Genomic DNA, 25298 nt, shown 5'->3' with positions numbered 1-25298 from the left:
TGGACCCCATGGCTCAATCTCGCATGGAGAAATCCTATTATGCCAACTTGTCTCAAGATCATCATCCCACCTCACTAATAGGCATCTCCATTTTGAGCCAGGCCATCTAACAGGATCTCCATATCATTAATCCCAGTTACCAGACCAGTGTATCTTCGCTCTACTGCATCTTCAGTTTCAAACCTCATTTTGAACTTCATTCCAATAAAAAATGGTTGATTAACAAACGTTGTATCTTCGCTCTGCTGCATCCCAGTTACCAAACCTCATTTTGAACTTCATTTCAAACCTCTAAGAAAGAGGATAGCATCCCCAGAGACTAGCTTCTTGTTATTGACAAATGCACTCCATCCAGTTGTAAGCAAATGTCTCCGTTGCTGACCCCTGTAGATGTGCCGAAACTTCCACTCTACACCATGTAAATCTTTTGCTACAAGCTCTTGGTATGGTCTTTGTTGCTTATAATCCAGGGGGGGAAGCAGTCTTCGGCGGCTCGTTGAGGAACGGAGAACCCTCCATGAGTGCTCGTATCAGAAGCAATGAGGGTTTTGCAGAACATGCGAGGCGTTGCCAGCTTGGCCGAACCTTCAATTTCCTCGTCTTCACCATCAGCTTCCATATCTCCTCTCAGCAATTTCTGCTCAATCTCAGTTTCAGGAAGCAGGAAGATCTGTGCGTAAACTTCATCCATGGAAACTTCCGCATGAAGCTTGATGTCGACGATGCAGCAGAACATATGAGGCAGAAGATTATAAACCGTCGCCAGAAATTCCGAAATATGCTCCAAGTGCCCCTGCGGCAAGTAAACAACAGCACTTCCTTTCTTTCGCAATGATATAAGCGGCCCCGCACAAGCATGCCAGAGCTCCAAACAGACACCTTCCGAGGACAACGACGACGAACATAATGAAGCTGATGTGGAAGACACCGACGATGAAGAAGAAGGCAACGAGAGTGAAGCAGGTCCGCTCTCAACCACCACTGCCGAAGCGACGTCCTCGTTGTCGGTGACGGTATTGAGATCAATAACACCCCCCATGAAACCAGAACCCCTAGAAATCAAATGAGAGCAAGCAAAAAAGCAGCGGAACAATAGTAGTGGTGGTGGTGGTGGGTTGTGGGGAAGGTGATGGATAAGCAATGGTGTCTGCATCTGCATTGCACTCAAACCCTGAAAGGTCGCTACATAGCCTGTGCAATTGCCGCTTGAGCAAGGAAAGTTCTCTGATTCGAATAAGCTGCAATTGCCGCTTGAACAATCTAAATTTTCTAGGTATTCAAAGTTCTAGGTGTAATTTCTGTTTATATCATTTTATGTATAGATTTTATATTTTTCTTATGAAGGGTAAAATGATAATATATTAATAATTGTTAATCTGTTTAAAGAAAAATTACCATAAATTTAAGAGAAACGCTAAAAATTATGATGAATTTTAGACAATTTCCCCCGCCCCAAAAAGAAAGCCTATAGGCCCACCACAATTATGCTATCTTAAGAACAAAAACCCCACATGCAACAAATTTTCTTGGCCTTCAATCTACGGCATCGTTAAAATGTTGACTTTAAGCCAGTTCTCATTTCATTCGTTAGATTGCCGAAGAAGGCAAAAAGGTCCTAGGCCCAGATCATTCTGTTGGATAAACCACCCGTACCTGCAACATATTTTCTTGGTTGGCCTCTATATGCGCCATCAGTATTGATTTTAAGCTAAGGGGAAAGTATATATATATATAGAGAGAGAGAGACGGAATAGATATTCGATTGTGTTTGGTATGATTGTTGTTTTTACCTTAAATAAATGTTTTTATGTATTGTACATCACATGTGAAAGTCACTTCTGATGGAGTCCGGATCTCCTACACTTAAAATGGTGCACTTCCAATCAGAAATGAACACGTCTGGTGTTCACATGGGCACCCCACTCCTCATATGCGGAGGAATACCAAACGATAAAACTTCTATTAACTAATATTTTTATTTTTAAAACTTAAATAAAAAAAAAAAAAAAGTTAACGTGAAAAATTAGAGGAAACCCAAGTCTTTAGGCTCTAAACGAAAAACCATGAAAGTCTAATGATCCACCATTAACAATTGCATAAGACGAGCTTAAGCCAAGGGTAGAAAATCCACTTGTTTAGTTCTTTAAATCTTCACAATGAAACTCTGGGGATTCAATCTTCTTCAAATCTTCAAAATGAAAATCCATTTGTTTAGTTCTTATTCTGTTGGATAGAAGAATCAGATGGTGCAACTTCTCATGCCATAGCCTTCAACGCCGATGGGCACCCAGCAGTATAAAAACAACAAGAACAGAGTTACTACAACTGTAATCAAGGAGGAGAATGGTCAAACTCTCCATCTACTAACAGTATAAGAAATACGAATAAAGAAAATAATGCGATTGTAAGATTTCAAATCGAACGGTTGTTGCTGAGATGTTGGGTCCTCTATATCACCATCACATATACCATCATAATGAAGGATTCGGTTCTGATTTTACTTTCCCTTCGTGTTGATAACCCTGTGAAAAGGTATACAGTCCTTAGTGTTTGCTTGGAAGGAGGGAGAATGATGCGATCATCGTCATATATATGGAATCTGTCTAAGCACCACCATTTCCCGTCCTACCGAGTAGGCCTGAATGAAGTTTAGTTTTGGATTAAGAGAAGCTAGGTTTCATTGGAAAATGAAGAAGAATGGTGAGATAACTGTTGGAATTGTTTCCTAGTCCTTCAAACATTGGGAGATCTCACCTGGGCCCAGTGGCTGTGGCCCTCGTCCTCCATCTCTAAGAATACTTTAGGATAATTTCAAAAATAAAAAAATATTATAATCTAATGGAAAATTTATCATTTGCTCTATAAACGAGGTACCCATGCATCGCTGCCCACGCCATTTCGAGTGCAGGGCATCCGGATTCCTGACGATTAAATTCACCCCCTTGGGAGAGAGAAATGTCAATTTGACGTTTCCACAAACACAGTCTGTGCTTTTCAAATTGTGCCTGTTTCAACTTTCAACTATAAAATGGAACCAAACACAACCTTCATTTCCACACACAGATAGAGAGAGGTTATGAAGAAATAGAAAATGTATAGATAGATGGAACAGAACCCTGAACCCATATGAAGAACAGAAACATAATAGACGGTGGTGGTTATGCAGATGCCAAGAGCATCTCCCTGACGCATTTGAAACGGGCAAACATCTTCTCAGGATCAGGCAGGTTCTCTTTGATCCCTGGAACTTGCTTAAAATTGTGAACCCAAGCATGCAAGTGAGGGAATGTCTGAGCTTCCACCAACTTCACTCCTACTATATCTTCCATCACTCCCATCCAGTGAGAAATCCAACCAAAGGCCAAGTCAGCAAACCCAATTGTGTAGCCACCAAAAAATTTCTTCTCTGCAAGCCCATGTTCTTCTATGGTTCTCAGCATTTCCAAGCTCTCTTTCTTGGCCTTCTCCTGTTCTTCACCAACAGAACTGAAGAATCTCCATATGCATATGCCCTACATAAGAAAAACCCAAACTTGATTATTTGTTAAAGAATCGAATTTAAGCACAAGATATTCAGAAACTCGTATTCTTCGCTTGCCTTATCCTCAGCAAATTTTGCCCAAAATCGAGCTTCAGCCCTCAGCTGTGCATCTTTGGGTAGCAATGGATGCTCTGGCCATGTCTCGTCGATGTATTCCAGGATAACGAGCGACTCCGCAATTGGTTTCCCATTATGAACAAGCACAGGGACCTTCTTGTGGACTGGGTTATACTTCAAAAGCAATTCACTCTTGTTGGAGAGATCTTCTTCTATGTATTCATACTTTACACCCTTTAGCTTCAGAGCCCAAATTACTCTGTAAACAAATGGGCTACTCCAATTTCCAAACAACTTCACCTCTCCCATGTTATGATCTTAAGATGAACATGGAAGGTCTTCTACATTAACAGGGTTGCTAATATATATAGTGATTCATGGGATGATTCTTTCTTGAGCTTCAAGCTTCCTTATTTAAAAGCTGTTTTTTTTTTTTTTTATTCTTCTAATTTTCAAATTCTTGACAAAGTCGGTCTTTTGAGGAGCCAAAGGCCACCTTAGAACTTGGAGAAAGTTTGATGTAATAGTTTTCTATCGGCGTTGAATATTTCAGACTGTGGATTAGAGCTTGTAAAGATGCATGCTTGTATATAAGTTTGTTGGTACTTTACTTGCTTGTTTGCTTAATTATTTCTTCATTGCTCAATGGATAACCATCTTCATTTTAGATAATACATCAACCAAAATATGAGCCTGATCCGATGATTTTGACCATGATTTATAGGCCTTCTCCATAATATATATATTTCCCAGAATTTATTTAACCATCTATGTTCTGAATGGATACATTAAAATTGAATGGTTGAAATCATTCTCCTTAAAGTGGGACCCACGATTGAATGTCCCAACCGAGAATCATCTCTACCATTCTTTTTTATTATTAACTTGTTGTGCCAACATGGGACTTTTCCTTTTCTTATTTTTTTTTTATAGTTTTTCTGTTGGGTTATTTACATTAATTGTTGCTAGAACTTTCATTTTATGGTAAAATGCACTAAATGTAGATGGATGCAAGATGAAGTTCAAAGGAATGATCTAATTTTTATATTTTTTATTTTTACTAGTAAGCATGTACGTGCTTTGCACGTGACAATTCTAGATGACAATAATGATAGTAATGAGTAATGATAATATTTTATTATAGTAATGAGTTGTGAAGTTTCAAATACCATTGATAAGCCTACTTGCTTGGCAAGATTCTCCTTTTTGTAATGTTTTTATCTTTTTGGTGTATTTTTTTTATTCATTTATTAAAAAAAATGTAAGATTTAAATAGAGGGAATTGAATGAGGAGAAAAATAGTAGTTCAATTTATAATTTAAACCTCACAATTAAATAGGGATCAAATTCAAAAATGAGTATTTTAATCAAAAACTCCACAATCTTATTAATATTTTTAATAGTAGTGTAAATATGTCACATTTACTTTTTGTTTAATATGATAATTATATAATATTATACATGTGCCAAAATGTATTTTTGCAAAACTTATGTATTTTTATATTTTTTGTATTTTATATTTTATTAATTTTTATTATTTATCCCCAAAAGTTGAACTATTGATCTTTTCCAAGTAGTAAAATAATTTCATCTTTGGTGAGTTCTAAATTATGCATTTCATTTTCAGTATCAATAAAAATAATTCTTATTTATTACACTTATTTTTTTTTTAATTTGATTAACAAAAACATCATAAATGTGTTTAATTTTTTTCTACATTTTTGTAATTTTTATGTTTATTTCTATTTTAAAATTTTATTACCTAACTATGACTTTATAGTTGATCAATTTGATTTAGATGGTTGAATTAGCCACCACTTTAATAAATAATGGTTTTGTTTTTTACTTAGTTTTAAAATATATGTGTTTATATTGTTAAAAATATTGACATAGATCTAATTAATAACATTTATTAATGAAAAGTAACATAAATATAGGATTTAATAAGAGAAAATGAGAGTTAATACCTTAAGTATAAGATTTAAAGAGAAGAGATTAAATAAGGTGAAAAGTAATAATTGAAGTTACAAATTCAACCCTTACAAATAGAGATGGACTAAATAAACAAATATGAGCATCTTAATAGCCATTAAAAATGTAATAAAATAACTTTTATGTCATTTTTCAAACAAAGAAATAGAGGATAATTTTAGTCAAACAAAACTTCTACTCTACGTTCACACTTTTATATATAATATAGATATTTGTTGTGCAGAGGTTTGAAGAATAAAGATATGATTTTAAACTTTATCTTTTTATCTAAATTTGTATTTTTAAATCCTATTTGATTAAAAGGTGGTACATGTGTTTGGTTTTAAAATTGTTTTAGGAACATCGGGTTTTATGTTTGTGGGGACAACAACTAGGAAAGAGTGTCTTATGTCTAGTCATGTAAGCATGACATATTGACATCACGGGTGATTCAATGTGTCTAACTGATAGGATTATTGTGTATCTACCCCCTCAAGGAAACACAGTACACCAGCAGTTGAATGCTGTGACTGTGGTTGCAGCCCATATGCTCTTCCCGATTACCTTCTTGACTTGGAGTCTGGATTAACTGCACTTATCACTATGTTAGACATCATTTAACCAGTAATAATGTCTCACGTCATCCATCAAATGTATATCCCCTACCAAACGAGATTTCTTACTCACTTTTCTTGCCCATTCTCTAGCCGCCGTGAATTGCAGTCACACATTTCTATTATCATTTGAGAGATGTGTGACTACAATTCATAAATCGTGAGTAGGAAATCTAGGTTCTACCCCCTACAACAACTTCAGTCTCTAAGTCTCTTTGGATGTTGTTCTCTTTATCGACTGCAGCAGTGTTTTAACAAAATGAAAAAAAAAAATGGAAAAAAAAAATCTAGGGATGAAAGAGCTTCAGAGCAAGGGTGGTTTGGCTTCACAGTGCCACATACCTAATCAGCAAAATCACCTCTGACACACCTCCCCATCCGTTCTCTATTTCAAGTTACATCAGCTAAGTGCCCGTTTGGGAGTGCTGAAGCACATAGGCTTATGGCTTTTCAAGGTGGGTCCCACATGGGAAGCTATAACCTATAAGTTATATTTGATGAAAAATCCTGAGAGACCAAATTGGATGCATGTCAGCTAGTCATTTGATCTTTGAAGGGCTGCCTGATTCACCTTCTTTGAATAGGTAGTCCAGAGAGTAGGGGTGGTAACGAGCCGAACTTTTCACGAGTTGTTCGAGCTTGGACTCGAGCCCAATTCACTGATTTGATTATGAAACAAGCCGAGCTCGAGCCTATTAGAGCTTGGCTCGCAAGCCAGCTCGAATATATATATATATATATTATTTTTTTAAATATCAAATAAAAATATTATTTTTATAAAATATTTTTCTCAAAATCAAACTCAAACTTTCAAGCTTATGAATTTTTGACTCAAACCAAACTCGAGCCTCATACTATTCGGCTCGGCTCGACTAAAATCCACTTCTACCAGAGAACTTCAAAGCAGAAGGAGCAGCAGCTCAGCGGAGTGCCCATTTGGGAGGGCTTTGAATTCACAGCTTCAGGCTTTATGAGATGGGCCCCACCTGAAAAGACCTAAGCTATGTTTTGTGAAAACCTTCTGGAAGGTCCAAAACAGCTGTCTTCCAAACAGAAAATAGGGCTTTCACTAAAGTTTCTTTTAGTGGCTTCTCCAAAGCAACTCAATTAAAGCTTCAGCCTTCCCAAATGGGCCTTCTATCATGATATATAGCTAAACAGCCCAAATATGATTAATTCTGTCGCCTTACTATGACCCATCAATGACAACATACAATTATATATGAAACATGTTTGAGGCATGTTAATAGTTAGTAGCAACATGTTGGTAGCAGATCTGGTCTCACTTCAGCTGGGGGATGTGATGCCTCCACTATACAGTTCTGCATATATACAGTTTCACCATAGCCTTGTCCTAACTATATGGAATAAGCTACATGAATCCTGTTTCACCATTTTGTTTAATTCAGTGTCATATCCATTGTTAAATTATAGATGCTTAATTATTTCTTATTATTTTCACTTAAATCCTTTTCAGTCTTCCCTCAGTTCCTCTAGCCCGTTCAAAAATCAGAATTTTTAAGTCTTCTCTAATTATTCTCCTAATATCCCATTGGGTTGATTCTTTTTCTATTTGTTGAGAGAGAGAGAGAGAGAGTTAAAAGCTCAAATGTAGTAAGCAGAAACAGAAAACACTTGCAGAATAGAACAGAACAGAAATACAATGGATGGTAGTGGTTATGCAGATGCCAGAAACTTCTCCCTCAAGCGTTTCAAGAAGACAAGCATCTTCTCAGGATCAGGCAGGTTGTCTTTGATCACAGGCACTTCCTTGAAATTTTGAGTCCATTCATACAAACGAGGGAAAGATTGAGCTTCCAACAACTTCACCCCCACAACATCTTCCATTACTCCCAACCAGTGAGCAATCCCACCGAAGGCCAAGTCCGCAAACCCAATTGTGTCACCACCAAAAAATTTCTTCTCTCCAAGCCCATGTTCTTCTATGGTTCTCAGCATTTCCAAGCTTTCCTTCTTAGCCTTCTCTACTTTTTCACCACTAGAACGGAACATTGCCCATATACATGAGCCCTAATCAGAAAAAAAAAAAAAAAAGATGATCATTTGTTGAAGCAGCTAAGCTTAAGCACAACATGAGGCATTATTTGCTAAATATAATCTTCTTGGGCCAGGGACTTGAGGCTCTGCTTGGATAAGCTTTTTTGCTTTTGAGCTTTGGGCTAGGGGAAACAAAGATGAGCCAAAAAGAGCTTTGGGCTATGTATTCATATTCTACACCCTTCAGTTTCAGAGCCCAGATGACTCTATAAACATATGGGCTAGTCCAAAATCCTATCAACTTCACTCCTCCCGGCTCCCATGTTATGATATTCTAAAAAAAATGGATATGGATGGCCTTCTACACAACAGGGCTGCTTTATATAGTGATGGGAGTGTTCTTGATTGGGCTCTGAGCTTCCTTTTTATTAATTTATGAATTGTTGACAAAAATGAATCCTTTTGGGAGCCAAAGAGTTTGATGGTGGATCTACCTCTTGGAATAAAATTTGATGTAATAACTTTCTATTGATGTTTAATATTTCTGACTGTTGATCAGAGTAGGTGGTAGAGATTCTTATATTTAACTAGTTATAATAAATCTTATATTTAACAACTAATTATAATATAAGTTTCTTAGTATTATACTTGCTTGGGTTTCTTGATATTCTGCTTTATGGATAACCATCCACTTAGTTTCAATTTTCTTAGTGGATGTATTCAAATTGAATTGTTGAAATCAATTGGGGTTCCATCTGACTTTATTATTAATTTATTGTTGTTGTTGTTGAGCGAACATGGGAATTCTTATTTTTTATTTTTTATTTTTTATTTTGTTATCAAAGTGTATATTGTTACTGGGTTGTTCATTTTATGATTATATATGGATGTCAAACCATATATTTACTTTTTATTTTTTTGTTAAGAGATAGTCAGATAGGATGAATAAAGATAATAGAGATATCTACCTGTCTAAGTTTAAGGCTTGCATCCGATCCAATTAGGTTGACCCAGAATTAAATATGGATCCACCCCAACATTAGCCCTGATCAGATGAATATTTTGACCATGAGTACATTAACTTCCCAAAATTCCAGGTTATTACCTAAACTAAAACCCCCGGTCAAGGATCTACCATTAATGGAGATGAATGGTTTTTTTTTTTTAATTTACTATACTACCCTCTCCCTTTGACTTTGTCATGATCTAAAATTGTGCAATGATAAAATTTATTATACTATCCCTCCATTTGAGATTTTGGGGTTTATCTCCATCCAAACGGGCTTGGGAATTGGGACCTTTGTGTTGAGGATGATAAAAGATGAAATATTTTTTGTTTTTTGTTTTTCTTCTTGATTTCAATTTTTAAACAATTATTTGACAGAGGATCAGTGTTATTTTGGTCACTAAAAACAATTAATGGCTTACCTGGACAACCATCGTTAATGGTCACTAACGTAGACCTGAGGGAAGGTAAGTATTAAATAAAAAAATAAAAAAAAAAATCTTTGATAGAGGGGTTTCTTGAAGGTTTTGAAAAGTAAAGGTATATTTAACAAAAATAGGAAAAAGGTGAAGGGGAGTATAATAACCCCAAAATTTCTTTAACGATTTTATTTTGAATGGATACATTAAAATTGAACGGTTGAGATCATTTATTTACATTCACATTGTTATGATATCTGTAATCATCTCCACCATCCGGCTTTTGTTATTAATCCATTTTGTGCCAACATAGGTTTTGAAGGTGGGAATCTATTTTTCTTGTATTTTGGAAAAATCATTTTATGATTTGGGACCACATACCAGATGATTGTATACCTTCCCTTATTCTCTACTTCCCGTCTCTAGGATGAAGATAAGACTGAATCCTCTACCAATCGATCTGAAACATGGGCTCCGCCTGTGCAAGACTGATGTCGTGTACTGTATTATGCACAACACCGAAGCTGATATTGTCAAGTTAGTGTGAGGTATGGTCTGTAAGGAGTAAATCCGATCTCTTCACTTTGGATGGCCACGTAGTCTGATTGTCTAATGGCTTCATGTAGGACTCCCCTGCATGAGAGAAAGTATTGTTTTATCACGTGTGTATGTGTGTTTGTCAGCTTGCATACCGAAACACTGATTCAGAGAAGTTTGTTTGTTTGTTTGTTCGTTTTCAGATTCAGAACATGACAAGAACTGCCTTATCCTGAACTTGAATACGGATAAATGCGCCCTGCTCATGCAACCATAAGGCTACGTTTGTTGTTCATAGGAGAGGAATGGGAGAGAATTTTAATTCTTTCTCCATAAAATTTTTTGGGGCCGCAAATGGATCCTATCCAATTTGGATGGGGTATATTTGAATTTGATCCAATAAGAATATGACAAAATTCTAATGTAATCTAATATCCGACCAATTTGCAAAACATAGATTCAAATTCGATTTGATTGATATATTAGTAAATCTATACAAATTAAATATAAATTAAATTATAAAAAATAGATTGTATCAGATTGGATCCTAGCAAAACGGATCAAGCAATATCCAATTTTGATTGGACTATAAATGGATGATGTTTGGATTTAATCTGATTATTGATTAAATAGATATTTGAATCTGGCATAAATGAATCTAATCTGAAATGAAAATCGATGTTACATTAGATCCAATCCATTTGCAGCTCTAAGAATTTTAAAATAAGTATTCGGACCTGGTTAGGGGGGTGTTTGCCAAATATGAGAATGCAAGTAAAACAAAAATACAAATTTTGACTTAATTTTGTTTTGGGTTTTATTTGTGCTGCTTTCAGGTCTTATTTTACTTTATTTTTACTGCAATTAAATAAAATGAGGTAAATTTTGAAGCAAAAATAAAACAGGGTAAGAATATGCTACCAACAAAATGCTTCCAACATTATCCTAGCAGGCCACTGCAGTTACACATTTGCCCTTGTTATTCATGCCATATGGAGAAGTTCCCGATGAATTATGGCTGCAATAGCTGGTTGGGATGCTGAGACCATGTATTGGCAGCTGATTCAAACTCTATTGCACTACCATAGTTTTGCACAAGGTTTTTTAAATCGATTTGGAGAACGAATTGGTCAGGGGTTCGATTCTCGGGTTGAACGGTCTGATAGTTCAAACCAAATGATTAGTTCATTCTGATAAAAAAAATACAAATTTAAAAAATCAAAATCAAAATCAACCAAAGCCATTGAACGACTCCAGCGCTCGAATTAGCGATTGACTGACCAAATCAATATATATATATATATATATATTGCAAATATCCAGTTTTAGAAAAAAGCAGAACTGATCACTTGACCAGTTCTTGGTTTTTCTGGTCTGACCATCCGGTCCGGTTCGGTTTTGAAAACCATGATTTTGTATGAGTGCACATAAATTTGCATCGCAACCAAAGGCCACCTCAATAATTTAGGCCCCGCAATATTTGTGATTTGGTTTTGATTATGTTTTTCAAATGAAAAATTTTGACCTTGGGCATCTTGGTTGCAAATTTTGGGTCTTGGCATGTAATACTCAAACTGAAAATGAGCTTTTAAAAATGCTTGTTTCTATACCATTTTATGAGTTCAGATTGGGAGATGTTCCCAATACACACGGCTGGGATGGTATGTGGGGCGCTGATGCGAATTCCCGTTTGATGGACTAACGGCCATTAAACGCAACGCACAATGAGGGCGCCATGATGCCATTGACAACGTAGGAAAGGGTATTTTGGTCAATAAACGTTCATTTTAGGCGTATAATGGTCATTTCATGTTCGCTTGCCACACTTGCCACCGCCCAAGCTAAAAAGAACTCACTTTCACCGACTCACTGCTTTACTGTTCAGCAGTAGCTCAGCATATCCGCCAAAGCGTTACTAAAGCAGTAATTTTAGTCCCAAAGCAAGGTTAATTTAGTCATTACAAGTGTTTGGATCAATGATGTTACTGAATCGGGTTACTCTTATTTCGGATTGGTATGAAGTGGACCCGTTCTAATATCTAGTTATCTACTTGCTTGGTTGAGTATAGGCACACTATATGAACTATGGTAATATGGAGAACGAGTCGGTCAGGGTTCGGATTGGAGCGACTTCAGGTCGAGTTCGCTTTGAATCTGACCAGTATGGTACCCGACCCAGTTACAATCTCTTGTAATAGATATTGCCCTTGTAATAAAAATACGAGTTAACAAGTCGAGTCAAAGAAGTGACTGAGCGAGTTGTGACTGCGGGTTGAAAGTAAAACTGTTTTCGTGTCTCTCTGTCGCTCTCTGGATCCTCCTTCTGTCTCTCTTTCCCATCTCTTGTGTCTGTCTCTGTGAGAAGTGGTGGTGGAGGAGAACAAGTATCAGCAAATGGAGGGGACTGTGATGAAGAGAGAGATGTCTGTGGCTGATTACGGTGGACTTAATGGAGGAGGACGAGCAATGGAGCGGAATGAGAAAAGGGGGAAGAGGTTGAGGGAAGAACAGCATGAGGAAGTAGAAAGAGAGGGGTCGGAGCTTCTTCAGGATCCTCTGGTGGTGTTTGGCTCGGATATAATGTTGATGATACTGAGCCGTCTTGACGCTCGCAGCTTGGCATTCTCCCTGCTTGTCTCTCGTGGATGGCATAGCGTTGCTTCCAGCAACAGTATTTGGAGCAGTAAGGTTATTATCTGCCATTCTCTCTTTCTTTCTGTTTTGATGTTTTGTTTTCTGTTCTCTTGTTTCGTGTTTGGCTTCCAGTTAAGCTGAATTGTTTCCAGTCTCTGTTAATGTTTTGACCTACTAGGTTTATTTATATATTTGATCCATCAAGAACATAAGGGTTATCATTTCTAGTGATCATCAAGAGCCATTAAGCTCATAGGGAGTCTCGATATGTATTTGACTCATCAAGAATCGCAATTTTGATGGACAATCCAGAATTATTTATTTGGTTGTCCATTTGGATCATTGGTGATTCTTCTAGGGCTACTGATATGATCAATTCATTTATTTCTATATTGCATTCGCAGCATGCAACCAAGATACCATCCTGATAATCTTATCAAAGGCTACAAACCATGCAGCTCCCTTAGCTGCTGAAACATTGACAAACAACTCTGGTTTGACTTTTGAGGCCATTGTCTTAAGAAGATTTCCAGCCTTTCCAGCCTTTCCAGCTTTGACATTGAATATTTGATGAATCTAGAAATGGTATGCCCCCGAAACAGATGTGTATTAGTGTTTCAATTATCGTAACTGTTCTTTGAGTTTGAGCACTACTTTGGGTGTTGCGCTTTTTTCTGTGTAAACAAACAAAAGAAACTCCTTTAGTTTCCCTACTTTTGTTTTGTTATTTTTATTTTCTTTCCTTATCTCCTGTTTTTTAATAACGGAAAACAGTGTTATCGTTTATGGTTATAGTTGTAAATACATGTAGGACAGAGATACTGCTAATTTATTGTAATTTATTCTGTTTTTTATTAATTTTCTTTGTCTTATGTCTTATAATTTATGATACACTAATTAGTTTAAGTTATCCAAGAATAATGTAACTTCCCATTAAATTGACCTCAAACTTTCTTAAGTTGTATTACTATGCTACTTGATTGTTCATCCTTATTCAATCTGATTCCTTTCATTTTTTTACTTTCTTGTTTAAAAGCATAAAACTATTTGCAGGAAAATTAAATAATATCTTTGACATTTTTTATTAACTATACACTTTTCCTAGATTAATGAGTAGGAAATTTCTATTGTTCCAAAGAGCTGGAGAGCAGACAAAACAGTTTTTTCTTGGACTATTTTGATTCTCCTCTCTTTGCTGTTTGTTTTCTGTGAGTGTTTTTAGCAACATTTTGGTGATCCTAAGGCCCAGTCTGTGTCAGACACCTATCAGATTCCAACAATCAACAGATTGTTGAGGGGGGCGCTTTTTATAAATTGTTTTCTTCTAACAATCCATAGGTCTTTGTCTTTCTTATGGAGGGGGTGAAAGGAGGAAAAGAAATATCATCTCGTTAGTTGGAGTAAGGTGTGCAGGCCAAAAGTATTGGCGGTATAGGTGTAAGGAGGCTGAGGGAAGTAAATAAAGCTATGCTAGGTAAATGGTTTTGGAGGTTCAGGGAAAAGCAGGGTGGGTTATGGAAGAGGGTAATCCAGGCTAATTATGGGGTGGGAGCCAGGTGAAGCTTCTCAAACTTATGGGTGTTCTGTGTGGAAGGGGATTGAAAAAGTGCAGTGTTTGTTCGGTGAAGAGTACAAGGTAGGAAATGGGCTGAAAGTCAGGTTCAGGAAGGACTGCTGGTGAGGAGACAGACCTCTAATGGAGATTTTGTTGGAGTTATTTGATATTGCATATGATAAAGATGCAAGTGTGGCCAGCTGTATGCAGATTCAGGATGGCAGTATCGTGTGGATGCCTCAGTTACCAAATTTATGGATGTGTTCCGAGACCATATTTCTTTTTTACTTTGCTGAGTCAACTTCCAGGTATGCATTGGATTCCAATTCCTGTCTTCATGTTCACCCAACGTTATTGCTACTGGGCAAATGGTTGTGATATAATTCAACCCTCAACAGCAATAAAAGATACAATATATCAATTTTTCGAGGAATTCAAACATCCCAAAGTTACTAAAACATATAAGATAAGGAGGAACCAAATGGCTGTATCCAGATTTAGAAGCTGGCTGCAGTTTCTAAATTTCTATTATCTATTTTCTAGCCAGCTGTTATCTTTTAAGGTGTCCATTTTTTTAGAAGATCTGCCATTAGTAGTTTTAGTATTTGCTTATTTTCTAAACTTTTAAGAGTTAACAGGAGAATGGAACACAAATTGAGTGAGTTAATTTCTATTCTTCTACGTAGCTTCTTTTCTTCTCCTTTTGAAATCAGTGTTTGTGATTTCTGTTTTTTCCTTTGTTGTTTTTAGTAGTTCTTTGGTACTAGAAGAAAACCAGCAACTTCTCTCTGGATTTTCTTATGGATTCAGAGCATACTTTGTTGTATTTTGAAGCACTGCTACACATTGACCTTGCCTTCTATGTACCAGCCCCTATGTTAGGTTACCACATAATCTTGCATGACATGGTACAAGATTGTGTAAGGGCATTTAATGGCACATATCAGGGCTCTAGGATAAACCAACCTAAGCATTGATAATGGAAAATTGGCTGTTCAATGTTGTGGATTTTACCACTATCACATAACATTCGCTAACATAAATAGCCTTTCTAAACAGTGTATAACTTCTCCTGAAACTACACACTCTAATGAAGTCTCTGTCAACCTCTACATGCTCAGTTCTGTCATGCTGAACTGGATTATGGGCCATGCTTACGACCTCCTATTATCATAGAGCTACATAGGTATATTATAATTCATAAAATATCCTCAAATTTTCAAGAAAAGACCAAACCCGTAGCATCTCTAAAACTCCATGCACCATAGCCCAATATTCAGTCTCAACACTTGACTAGGTAGCTAACAACTAACTATTTATTGCTTCTCCAAGAAACAAGATTGCCTGCTATTAGCGTATGGTAACTAGATGTGAATCTCCTATCATCTATTGATCTAGCCAATTGGCACCTATAAACCCCTCTATCTTCATGTAGCCATGATTAGAATATAAAAATACCTTCCCAAGCTGTCCTTTCAAATATGCAAGTATCCTCTGCTACAGCCAAATGTATATCTTTGGGTGAGTGCATATACTTATAACAGCCACAGAATAACTAGTACCAGGCTTAGTAATGCATAAGTATAGCAATCTGCCAACAAATTTCTTAAACATGCCTCAATTCTGGAGCAACTCCCCATCAGAGATGCAGATAGTCCATGGTTAGGATAGGTAGGTGTATCTAGAAGCTTAACACCCAGCTTACCTGTATCTTTCAACCCATCCATCATGCTTCTACTGAATTATTTTGATCTGGTTCCAAGACCTTCGATCAACCAATGCAATGAATTTTCTGATTTTTCTTGATTTTTGGGCAGAATTCTCTAGACCTCACTTCTAGGCAGCAAACTGAGTTAATGTATTATCCAAAAATATTCTAAACATCAGGTGAAATGAACTCTGATGATCAGAAACTTCAATTCTCCACGCACACTGCTGATCCTAGTGATGCATTGGAGAAACTCAAAGAGAAAAGAAGAGGGTTTGCTTTGTTACCAACTTGACTTCTTAGAATCAGATCCAAATTCTATAATCAGTCTAAAACTAATTGATTTTGGGGATCAAAACTAATTGATTCAATAGATAATAAACTAGTAACAATTCTGAAAAAGAAGATGTAGTTGAGAGAAAGAAATTGTATTTTGGGGAGCAAAACTGAACTGGTTGTGTGTCCTCTTTTGTTCATTATAAGAGGAGCATTACAATAAAAAAGGATAAGGACAAATCTTCCCATACTGGGCAGCAGCAATAAGAAGCATAATAGAAGATAAAAAATAGCAGAGCCCATTAATGGCCCAGACCATATAACAGCATTAATGAAGATAAATTAAAAAAAAAAAAGCCTTAATCCTACTACTATTAATTAATGTGTGGAACACGTTGAAATGTAAGACCTTTGTCATCATAAATTCAACCAAGCTAGGAAAAGTAGAAGAGTAAGGTTGATGGGGAAGGAGTAATATGAATCTAAGGAATAAGCTCAGGTGCTTCAAGCGGATATCTAAAGACATGTTGATCCAAATAAGGTGGATTAGATCCAAATAAGGTGGATTAGGAGATCTGCAAACAGTATGGCTGATGGTTTAGCTAAACACGGGATTCAGAGACATTCTATGTTCTGGGCTGTTTTGTAAATAGTGGGATAGTTTCTCTGGGCTTCTTGTTTCTGCCCACAACTTCTTGTTGTATATGCTTTTTTAATCTAATGAATCAATTTTCTGTGTTGCTGATAAAAAAAAAAGTAGAAGAATGAGGTTTCCTACTGTATGAGCTGTCTCTGGATGGTTTTCTTTCATGTGCGTTGAGAATTCAGAATAAAAAAATTCTTGTTAACCAGGAAAATTTTTTTGTAGGTTTTGTACTCCTAGAAATAATTGGTTTTCTGTGCTCTCACAGATACACCAACTTGCTGCACAATTTGCATGCTTGGTGGTCTTCTAAACAGGTTTTCTAGTAATATAGAAAATTTGTTAATCTTTTCATTCTTCTTCAGTGTAAGGAATTGTGGCAAGGGAAAGCACACATACCTCGTTTGTCACAGGTCCAAGGAATATCAAAGTTGGCTGCTTTTTCATTTTCTGTCATGGATGGGAAACGTGTAAGTATATGTCAAACTGTGCCATATTAGTAGTCATGAATATTGTGTGATTTTTCTCATTGCAGTTCTGATATAATGGTTTGTCACTTAATCTGTCTGATCACATTTAAGTGGATACCTGGGGTTAGGTTTCTTTTGGAATTGCATTTCGAGATTGTGAATTTCTTTCTATATTCATAATGTTGCATCTCTTATGAGTGTACTTAAACACTTTGTTTCATGTTTCACTGCTGTTCCGAGTCTATCTTGATTACTATCAGCCTATCATGCAAATGATTTTGCTAAGAAGTACCATGTTGTGCTTCCCATAATCATTTTGAAGTTATAATACAGAACCATTGCTCTAAGAAGAAGAACGTGATAGAGAAGAAAGAAACTCTGCTGGCAGGCATATTCATGCATTATAAAATAATATAATTACCAAATAATATGTGATTTTACGAATATGCTTCCTATACATTAGAACTTAATATCTCTGAACTCTTGTTAAGCGGAGCATATATATTGATCATGCTTAACTTACCCAAAGTACACTTTAACTTGGTTATGGCAACATCTTTAGGAAATCAACAAGCTGGTCTTTAGTCTTCACAAACAGAAAGCATTACTTCTTGATCTCCCTCATGAGATCAACCTCAACATGTTTGGTTCTGTACAATGAATGGAATTATGAGTTATGGGAGCTTTATTGTCGTATTACAACTTCATAGGGCCACCTGCAAATACACCAAGTTCTCCTAATAGTAGCTAGTAGTGTAAGCTACAATTAGCTTAGATAAACCAGGAGCCATGGTTCTATATATATAGATTCATTGCTTAATCGGGCAAGAACTATTGTTCTTGCTCAGTGTTACTAAATTTCCACCAACAATAGTACAAAAACAAGTAGTCTATATTCCATCATCTATAGCCCCAACACAATTTGCATCAGTATGTACTTCTACTTGCAGATAACTATGATTTGAAAAGAAAAGTCCTTTTCTAGGAGAATGTTTTAAATATCTAAGAATAATCAACTTCTTTACGTGGAACACACAGAGTATAAATATACTAAATGATCACACACATGGCATAAGTAATGCCTGGCTTGGTCAACAATAGGTAGAGCGGACACCCTACAAGTTTCTATAATTTTCCTTCATCTACTACCAATTCCCCTTCATGAACATTGAGTCCATGCTTGGATTTATAGGCATATCCCTCGGTTTAGAACTTGGTTCTTTATATCCTTCAACAAATCTAGAATGTAGTTTCTCTGTGAGAAGAAGATGTGTTTTCCTTGATATGGCTACTACAACGTTGAGAAATATTTGAAACTTCCTAAATCTTTAATCTCATATTCTTAAGATAGAAATCTAGTGGTGAGTTGAAGATGAGAATATTATTCAATTTCAGAAACCTAGTGGTCGAAGGATCTTCCAAGGTTGTAGTAGGCGAGTTGAGAAATAAGGACTAAACATCTTGGCAATACTGACATATTATGAGGGAAACTAAATATCTGGCGGAGAGTTGGATGCAATTGTCAATTGGGTGTAAAGATCAGCCAATAGTTTGGCAAATTCCATACCAAACAAGGAGTGAATAGGGCATTGTTGTTTTGGGGGAACATACCAATGTACAAATAGCAAGCTTGGGATTAGGAGCCAATGGCTCAATGTGGGATTTCAGCATCCTATTGTACATGTTATTCTTTCATTCATATTAATGAAGTTCCAACAGTCAATAATAAAAAAAAAAAATTGAAGCCAATAAAGGTTTAAATTGTTGAATCATTGCATGGAAATTCCCAGTCATGATAATATCATCTGCATACACATTGAGAAAAGTAGTAGATTTCTCATCATGTTTGATATACTGTGTATTTTCTGTATGACTTTGAGAATACCCGACCTTTGTAACAGCTTTATTCAACCCATTAAACCAAGTTCCAAAAGATCGCTTCAACCCACAAATAATTTTTTCGAATATCTTACAAACTTCAACATTATCCAATGAAGAAAATATAGAAAGGCAACATGCATGCTTCCTCAAAGAGAGCATAATGCTTAGTTGCCCTAGGGAACCACATCGTGAGTATCGATTGATCGTCAATGCTTTGATAACACTGACATGGTGTAGAAGAAATTACACAAAAAAAATAGAAAATCAACCCAAATTTGTGAGACAAAGTCCTATCAATCCATGAATGTCATTTTTTTTTGGTAATACCAGAAATGTCATATGGATTGCACAGAAGTGATCCCACCATATATACCAGCTAGAAAACAATAAACTAAAATTTCTGATTTTTGCATTCCTTGGAAGTAACAAAAAGGCTTCAACCAATCTGCAAAACATCATCAGTAAAAACCTAAAAAGTATAATCTATCAAAATCTAGGTTTTTATTCCTTAGATGTAGAAGACTGGCTGTACCCCTTCTGACATAATGCGTATAGTTAGAGATGTCAGCAAGTTTCTTGGACAAAAAATCTAAGAGGAAGAAAACTATAGGATGCTCTGGTGCCAATTAGTGATTTGGTGGAAGAAGGAAGAATGTGATATGGAAGAATGAAAACTCTATCTGTTGGCAGATTTGTTAATATAAGGTAAAATTACAAATTTATTCCCTATCGATTAGAAATTAACATTTCTACAACATTTGATACGCCCGATCATATTTGTTTGGGTATTTGAGATTAGGATCCTTTTTAAGTAATTTCTCATCTCTCACAAATCACAATTGAGGAATGAGGATCTCTTCAAGAAATGAAATAAGGCTTTGCTAAGTTGAGTTTCAGAGATCATAATGATGCATTGTCATTCAGTAGTAATAAGCAATTGATTCATGATTGAGTACTCTTCAGAGCCCCGTCTTTTTTTTTTTTTTTTGGTACCAAAGTTATGTCTAAATCATAGGATGTACTTCCCGATGAGAGCTTTCCTTCCACCATTTTAGCTGAGGCACCAATTCCAGTCTATGCTTCCATTGCTGCAATTACTGTTACCACACATTATCATCCAACCCCTAAAATAACATAATCGTGGTTGTAAACAGCCAATGCTTCTCTTGGACCAAGTAACTTGCTTCATGTTTCAGTGTTGTTCCACAGGTGCATGTCTCTTACCATATAGTACCAATGAGAATTTTCCTTACTATTACAGTTTTAGTTAGGGGTGCAAATCAGAGATATTTCAGAACCAAAATTCATCCTATGGAAGTGATTCATACCGCTGAAAATAATTTGTTTATATCGATGTTAGCAGTAATTGTCGGTAGTTGGAAGATAAATTGCGTGCAATTCCTAATCTTGAATTCTTTTTCTCTCAGAACCGCATTATCAAGGAGGACCTCTGTGATCATGTGTGGGAATTTCGTTTTAAAAAGGTTAGTTCCAACATAGTTCTTTTTCTTTTTACTTTTATTTACTTCTGCTTAGACCCACATGAACTGAACTTAGGGCTGCCAAAAAGCACCTAATTACTGCAAGAAAAATTTCCTTCAATCCTAAACCTATGATACCCAGATACTGATACTGACACAGAACACAGATACGGCTAAAATCTCGGACAAAGATACAAGCATGGGTTTCTATGGAATATATTTATATCATGTTTTAATACCTAGTTTTAAAAGCTACATACTCGTTTCAAGACTCATATCATGCCAAACTTAATTAATTTTCAACATGTACAGATTTTTTTATAGTATAATTTGTTAAAATATATTATATATTTTAAAAGTGATAATATCATAGAGTACGTCTAGAAGTATCTACACAGTATCTGGAAAATGTTGTGTCTGGCACCGGTAACTAGGCATGTACAGGTATCTGGGTATCATGGTCCTAAACCAATCTGATTGCACTTGTCATTGGCAGGAGGCTCCTGAATATTGGAGAAACCTAGATCCTTCTTGGAAGGGCACAGGCCCTCCTATGCACCGCTACTTCCATCCAAATGGCACCCAAACTGCAGATCCTGGTGATCCAGTTTGGGGTGGCCATGAGTGCAGTTATTCTGTTGTTACCAGTTTTGTTGGAGAGGGAAGGATCAGGGAACATTATGTTAGGATAAACAGATGGCCTCAAATGTCTGTTTCAAGGAAGCAGGACTGGAGCTGGGAGTTGGCCAACCATTTGTTTTGTTACACAAGCATTCCAGACCCTGAGAAGGAGGGTGGCACTGGACCACTATTGCCAGCCTGGTAAGTAGATAACCAAAATGTGTGCTGGATACTGGTTTATTGGTGCCAAGAATACCTTCTATCGATATTTATCCAGGTAATTCATAGAACACTTCTGCACTGTTTGTTGTAAGCATGATGACACATGAAATATTGAGTTGAATTTTATATTAAAAAATACCAGTTATATGTCTTTGCCTCCACTGTGATCTCACACTATATTCCACTACTTAAAGGAGCAGAACCCTTCGCAATGTCAAATAATGGTAATTAGTAAGTCTCAGAGGTATTGAACTTTTGGGTATTCTTCTAAAGGTAAGGTTGACAGGCACCATATAAGTAGCCACTGTGCTCATATAGAAGTAAGACTATTAAATTATGTGGTCATGTAATTCAGAATCTATTATTGTGTTATTAGATGTGATGGTAATTTGATGTACTATTTACTTAGACGGAAAGACTATGCAAAATTTAAGACATTTTCAATTATAACATTAGTAACTGGAATGAGTAAACTGTCCCAAAGAAATCAGGACTATACAATCTGCTCTTCCGGCTACTTTATTAAGTGTTTAGATATAAGTAACTCAAATGCGTACATGGAAGATGTATCTTACGTTGCAAGGTTGTCATTCCTCATTTAGAAATGTTTTTTTTTTTTTTTTTATAGTCTATATGCATGAAACAATTGATTGTGCATTTGAATTCCTAAGCAATTATAATCCTGTTATTAACTGGTCGTTGAGACCAAAGCTACCAAAACCCTTTCTTTTCATGTGATGCAGGTACTCAAAGACAGACTTCTCTGGTCATTGTTCTACGAGGCGCAAAACAGGAGAGGGTTTTGTCTCAAAACCGTGAGACCCCATTCCTGTCTGGAACCAAGCGCCTGCTTCTCCCAACTGCTTGTTGAAGATCTAGTGTGCATAGAGTGATGAACAGCCCAAGTTGTGTATATAGCATAAATGTTATCAACTAGACTTGCAGTTGTGCAGTTGTAATCAATATATAAATAGGAGTAGCAGAGAGGAAGAAAACACGTCCCACAAGAGAAGTATAATACAGACTCTGTGAATACACTAGTCGTTCAATAGCAAAGGAAAGCTACAATTACACATTATAACAGATGATTTTCTCATTTCACTTCACTTCCTGAATCTCATCCAATGCGTAGTTGTTTGTAGAAACATTGGCATAATTGACCTTGTTGAATCGAACCACGACAGGGTAGCGAGTTTTGGGATCCTGTACAGTGAAACAAATGCCAATATTCAGAAGAACATAGAAATAGAATAAAATAGAGCATAGAGGGGCAGGTTTCTTGTGCTTGCTCAACTGACATCCAGGAGTGGCCATCTATCTTTGCTGTCATCACTCTTCATTTGAGTGAGTTTTAGCATCTGATCAATAGATAAGGTTGTCCAAGTCTTGGGCCATAGACTGAATTGACAAAATATATACACCAATTGGGCGACCTTATTGGGCCGGCCTTCGGCCCTTTACCAATCAAGGAGATGGCCTCAAGTTATGTCGGTTGGCTTAATTGACAAAGGGATGGTGCCTGAATGGTGGCTCCAACAGGAGAAAACTATAGCACCCGTTTACTGCTAGCTGGTAACATGAAGCTATGAAGTCTAGTCAGAATTCCTAATATAAATCCACACACACACATAGAGAGAGAGAGAGAGAGAGAGAACCTGATCCACAGTGACCACAGAACCAATGCCATTGTACCAGTAGGATTCCTTCCTGAGAATCTTAACCTGAAGACAGAATGAAACAAAGATAACTAAAACAGGAGCTGAAGTACTGGTTTGTTTGTATTGGTAATGTTGCAAGGCAAGGCTTATATTTTTGTTTTCATCATTAGAGAGTCCTCAGCTCCTTTGTCTCACAGAAGAAGGATGGAGAGGAAAAGCATTCCCTGGTTGTAGCAAGTAATCATTCCACTCCAAGAATAAGTGAATAACCATCTCTTCTTCAGAAAAGAAAGACAGGAAAATGAAGAGTCCTTCCTCTCTTTCTTTATCCAACAACAAGCACAGTCATAAGATAAATGAATAAATAAAAGATAGGAATGACAGTCCAACGAGGGTCTCCACCACAGAGCAAGAAGGAGAATTAGCTAGTGGTGAAAGTGCTAAAATTCTTACAACAGTACCTTAGTCCCTCTCTTGGGTCCAATCGGAGGCGGCTTGGGAGGCGGAGCTGCACCCTCCTTAGGGGCAGGTGCGGCCGGTGGCGCCGCCGGCTCTTCCGACGCCCGTACAACTAGCCGTGAATCCCTCCTAGAAGAGAAGGAGACGATGTTCTTTGAAGAGGAGCTGGTGTTGGACGTCAAGTTAGACGTGAGCACGAACCCAGAAGCCGCAGACGCCATGTTACAGCTAGCCATTGGCCACTTCTCTTCTCTTCACTGATTTTCTATATCTCCTCTCTGTTCTGTTATTTCCAATAATAAAACCGAAAAATTATGAAATGAAGTGTGTTGGGGGCGTTTATGATCTGAGAGTTTTGATGAGAGGCTCCAGATTTTCAAACTCCAGATTTTCAACTCTTGTTTGCTTCTGCAGAAATTATCTGAACCTCTAAATGGTGATAGAAACGGTTTCCACCACTAGGATGCTGCCACGTCAAAACCATATCCGTTCCTTCCGGATAACCCCATCTCCCCGTTCTTGTAAAGATTTTGCTTCATTTAAAGCGCCACCGGATTCCGAAAATGCTCCTGCACTTTGTGTGAATTACGGATTTGCAATTTCCCAGTGATCACACGTGGAAGCGTCAGATCTGATTTCATCTTGGAGCCGATTCTTCATTGCGTTCTCCGTTCATGTCCACCATGTGTCTAGCCTGGGAGATCTTGCCACGTGTAAAAACTTGTCTTATGGACTGTATATGTGATCTGCAGGACTAATTATCACGGCGGAAATTGACATCATTTCAATTTTCAAGTTCACTAAACCTAAACGAGGGCCTATCTAGCCAGGTTTTTCATAGTCATAATTCATCCATCTTCATTCATTGTTTTGCAATTGTTCCTTGTTGTTGATTGTTTGCAATGACATCCCAATTCCCAATTAACCATATCATCCGTACTATTGATGTAGCACAATCCAGTTATTGTCAGTAGGAGGTGATATGGAGAGTAGAGATTATGCGTACTTTGCACTCTCGGGGGGTGAAGTCTTTATATAGTGGAATCTTCGTGGGTTTTGTGGAGTGATTCCGGGATCTTCGTTATGATGAGGTTCGTTTCCACGTTAACTAGGGATAACGCTGCCAAATGGTAAGATTTATCACTTCTACCCGAATCAGATAGGGGAGATAATGCTAGCTATTACAAGGCGTGATCCCGTAAAGCATGGAATCTAGTGGCGAGATCTTCGAGGTTGCCATGCATTGGTCAGTCAGTATTACCCAAGCTAGTGCCTTTGGATCTGACCTGGTATGAATGCTGAAGTGCCTTGTGACCGAGGTGGTCCTGATGCGATCGTGCCCCGAGGTGAACTTGTCCCGAGGTGGACTTGCCCCGAGGCGGTTTTGTTATTCCAACTCGATTTGTTGCAGAGTTGATGTATCAGACTGAGCTGTCATCCTGGTAGTTAGGTCGTGTCCACGTGTCCCCCTATTACTAGGGCCAAATCACCCTACATCAACTATCATGCCCACAAGCTTTTATTTTCTTACTCTTTAGCATATGATA

At 37.1% G+C, this 25298-nt stretch overlaps 4 protein-coding genes and 1 pseudogene across 8 annotated transcripts; 1 reads left to right on the top strand and 4 right to left on the bottom strand.

Moving 5' to 3' along the window:
- Positions 1 to 74: 74 nt before the first annotated feature.
- On the bottom strand, positions 75 to 1039 carry LOC148878587 (auxin response factor 3-like). Its single transcript, XM_088972880.1, is given in 4 exon segments — positions 75 to 169; positions 290 to 472; positions 475 to 902; positions 987 to 1039. Coding segments are annotated over 4 exon segments (759 nt in total).
- Positions 1040 to 2991: 1952 nt separating this feature from the next.
- LOC148878586 (putative glutathione S-transferase) lies at positions 2992 to 4311 on the bottom strand. The gene is made up of 2 exons (XM_088956986.1): positions 3599 to 4311; positions 2992 to 3512 (listed from the first exon to the last, which is right to left on the bottom strand). The coding sequence occupies exons 1-2, from the start codon at positions 3905 to 3907 to the stop codon at positions 3159 to 3161; spliced, it is 663 nt and encodes a 220-aa protein (XP_088813112.1). The 5' UTR covers positions 3908 to 4311; the 3' UTR covers positions 2992 to 3158.
- Positions 4312 to 7860: 3549 nt separating this feature from the next.
- LOC148878585 (glutathione transferase GST 23 pseudogene) lies at positions 7861 to 9621 on the bottom strand (annotated as a pseudogene).
- Positions 9622 to 12250: 2629 nt separating this feature from the next.
- On the top strand, positions 12251 to 22740 carry LOC148878584 (uncharacterized). 5 transcript variants are annotated; one of them, XM_088956946.1, is made up of 6 exons: positions 12409 to 12831; positions 13236 to 13362; positions 17325 to 17429; positions 20738 to 20794; positions 21288 to 21613; positions 22378 to 22740. In XM_088956946.1, exons 2-6 carry the CDS (start codon positions 13348 to 13350, stop codon positions 22451 to 22453), a joined length of 579 nt encoding a protein of 192 aa, XP_088813072.1. In that variant the 5' UTR covers positions 12409 to 12831; positions 13236 to 13347; the 3' UTR covers positions 22454 to 22740. The 5 variants fall into 5 exon arrangements, 4 of the variants coding, with proteins under 4 accessions (XP_088813052.1, XP_088813063.1, XP_088813072.1 ...); XM_088956939.1 differs by having other exon boundaries at positions 12456 to 12831; positions 13182 to 13362; XM_088956926.1 differs by lacking the exon at positions 13236 to 13362 and having other exon boundaries at positions 12251 to 12831.
- On the bottom strand, positions 22580 to 24266 carry LOC148878583 (photosystem I reaction center subunit IV A, chloroplastic-like). The gene is made up of 3 exons (XM_088956958.1): positions 23754 to 24266; positions 23290 to 23355; positions 22580 to 22837 (listed from the first exon to the last, which is right to left on the bottom strand). The coding sequence occupies exons 1-3, from the start codon at positions 23985 to 23987 to the stop codon at positions 22733 to 22735; spliced, it is 405 nt and encodes a 134-aa protein (XP_088813084.1). The 5' UTR covers positions 23988 to 24266; the 3' UTR covers positions 22580 to 22732.
- Positions 24267 to 25298: the final 1032 nt, after the last annotated feature.

Source organism: Nelumbo lutea, chromosome 1, assembly GCF_056320005.1.
Source record: "Nelumbo lutea isolate HS-2025 chromosome 1, American lotus-T2T, whole genome shotgun sequence".
Classification (NCBI taxonomy): Eukaryota; Viridiplantae; Streptophyta; class Magnoliopsida; order Proteales; family Nelumbonaceae; genus Nelumbo; species Nelumbo lutea.
Note: the sequence above shows the minus strand (reverse complement) of the source record. Positions and strands in the feature narration are given on the sequence as shown.

What these genes read in the sequence shown, in the direction of transcription:
- LOC148878586 (XM_088956986.1), bottom strand. Translation starts at nt 3,907, where the DNA reads ATGGGAGAGGTGAAGTTGTTTGGAAATTGGAGTAGCCCATTTGTTTAC. An exon ending in CAAAATTTGCTGAGGATAAG is followed by an intron (nt 3,513 to 3,598) that starts GCAAGCGAAGAA and finishes TTTCTTATGTAG; the next exon opens with GGCATATGCATATGGAGATT.
- LOC148878584 (XM_088956926.1), top strand. Translation starts at nt 12,538, where the DNA reads ATGGAGGGGACTGTGATGAAGAGAGAGATGTCTGTGGCTGATTACGGT. An exon ending in ACAGTATTTGGAGCAGTAAG is followed by an intron (nt 12,832 to 17,324) that starts GTTATTATCTGC and finishes ATTCTTCTTCAG; the next exon opens with TGTAAGGAATTGTGGCAAGG. An exon ending in CTGTCATGGATGGGAAACGT is followed by an intron (nt 17,430 to 20,737) that starts GTAAGTATATGT and finishes TTTTTCTCTCAG; the next exon opens with AACCGCATTATCAAGGAGGA.
- LOC148878583 (XM_088956958.1), bottom strand. Translation starts at nt 23,987, where the DNA reads ATGGCTAGCTGTAACATGGCGTCTGCGGCTTCTGGGTTCGTGCTCACG. An exon ending in GACCCAAGAGAGGGACTAAG is followed by an intron (nt 23,356 to 23,753) that starts GTACTGTTGTAA and finishes TTCTGTCTTCAG; the next exon opens with GTTAAGATTCTCAGGAAGGA. An exon ending in CTGTGGTCACTGTGGATCAG is followed by an intron (nt 22,838 to 23,289) that starts GTTCTCTCTCTC and finishes TTCACTGTACAG; the next exon opens with GATCCCAAAACTCGCTACCC.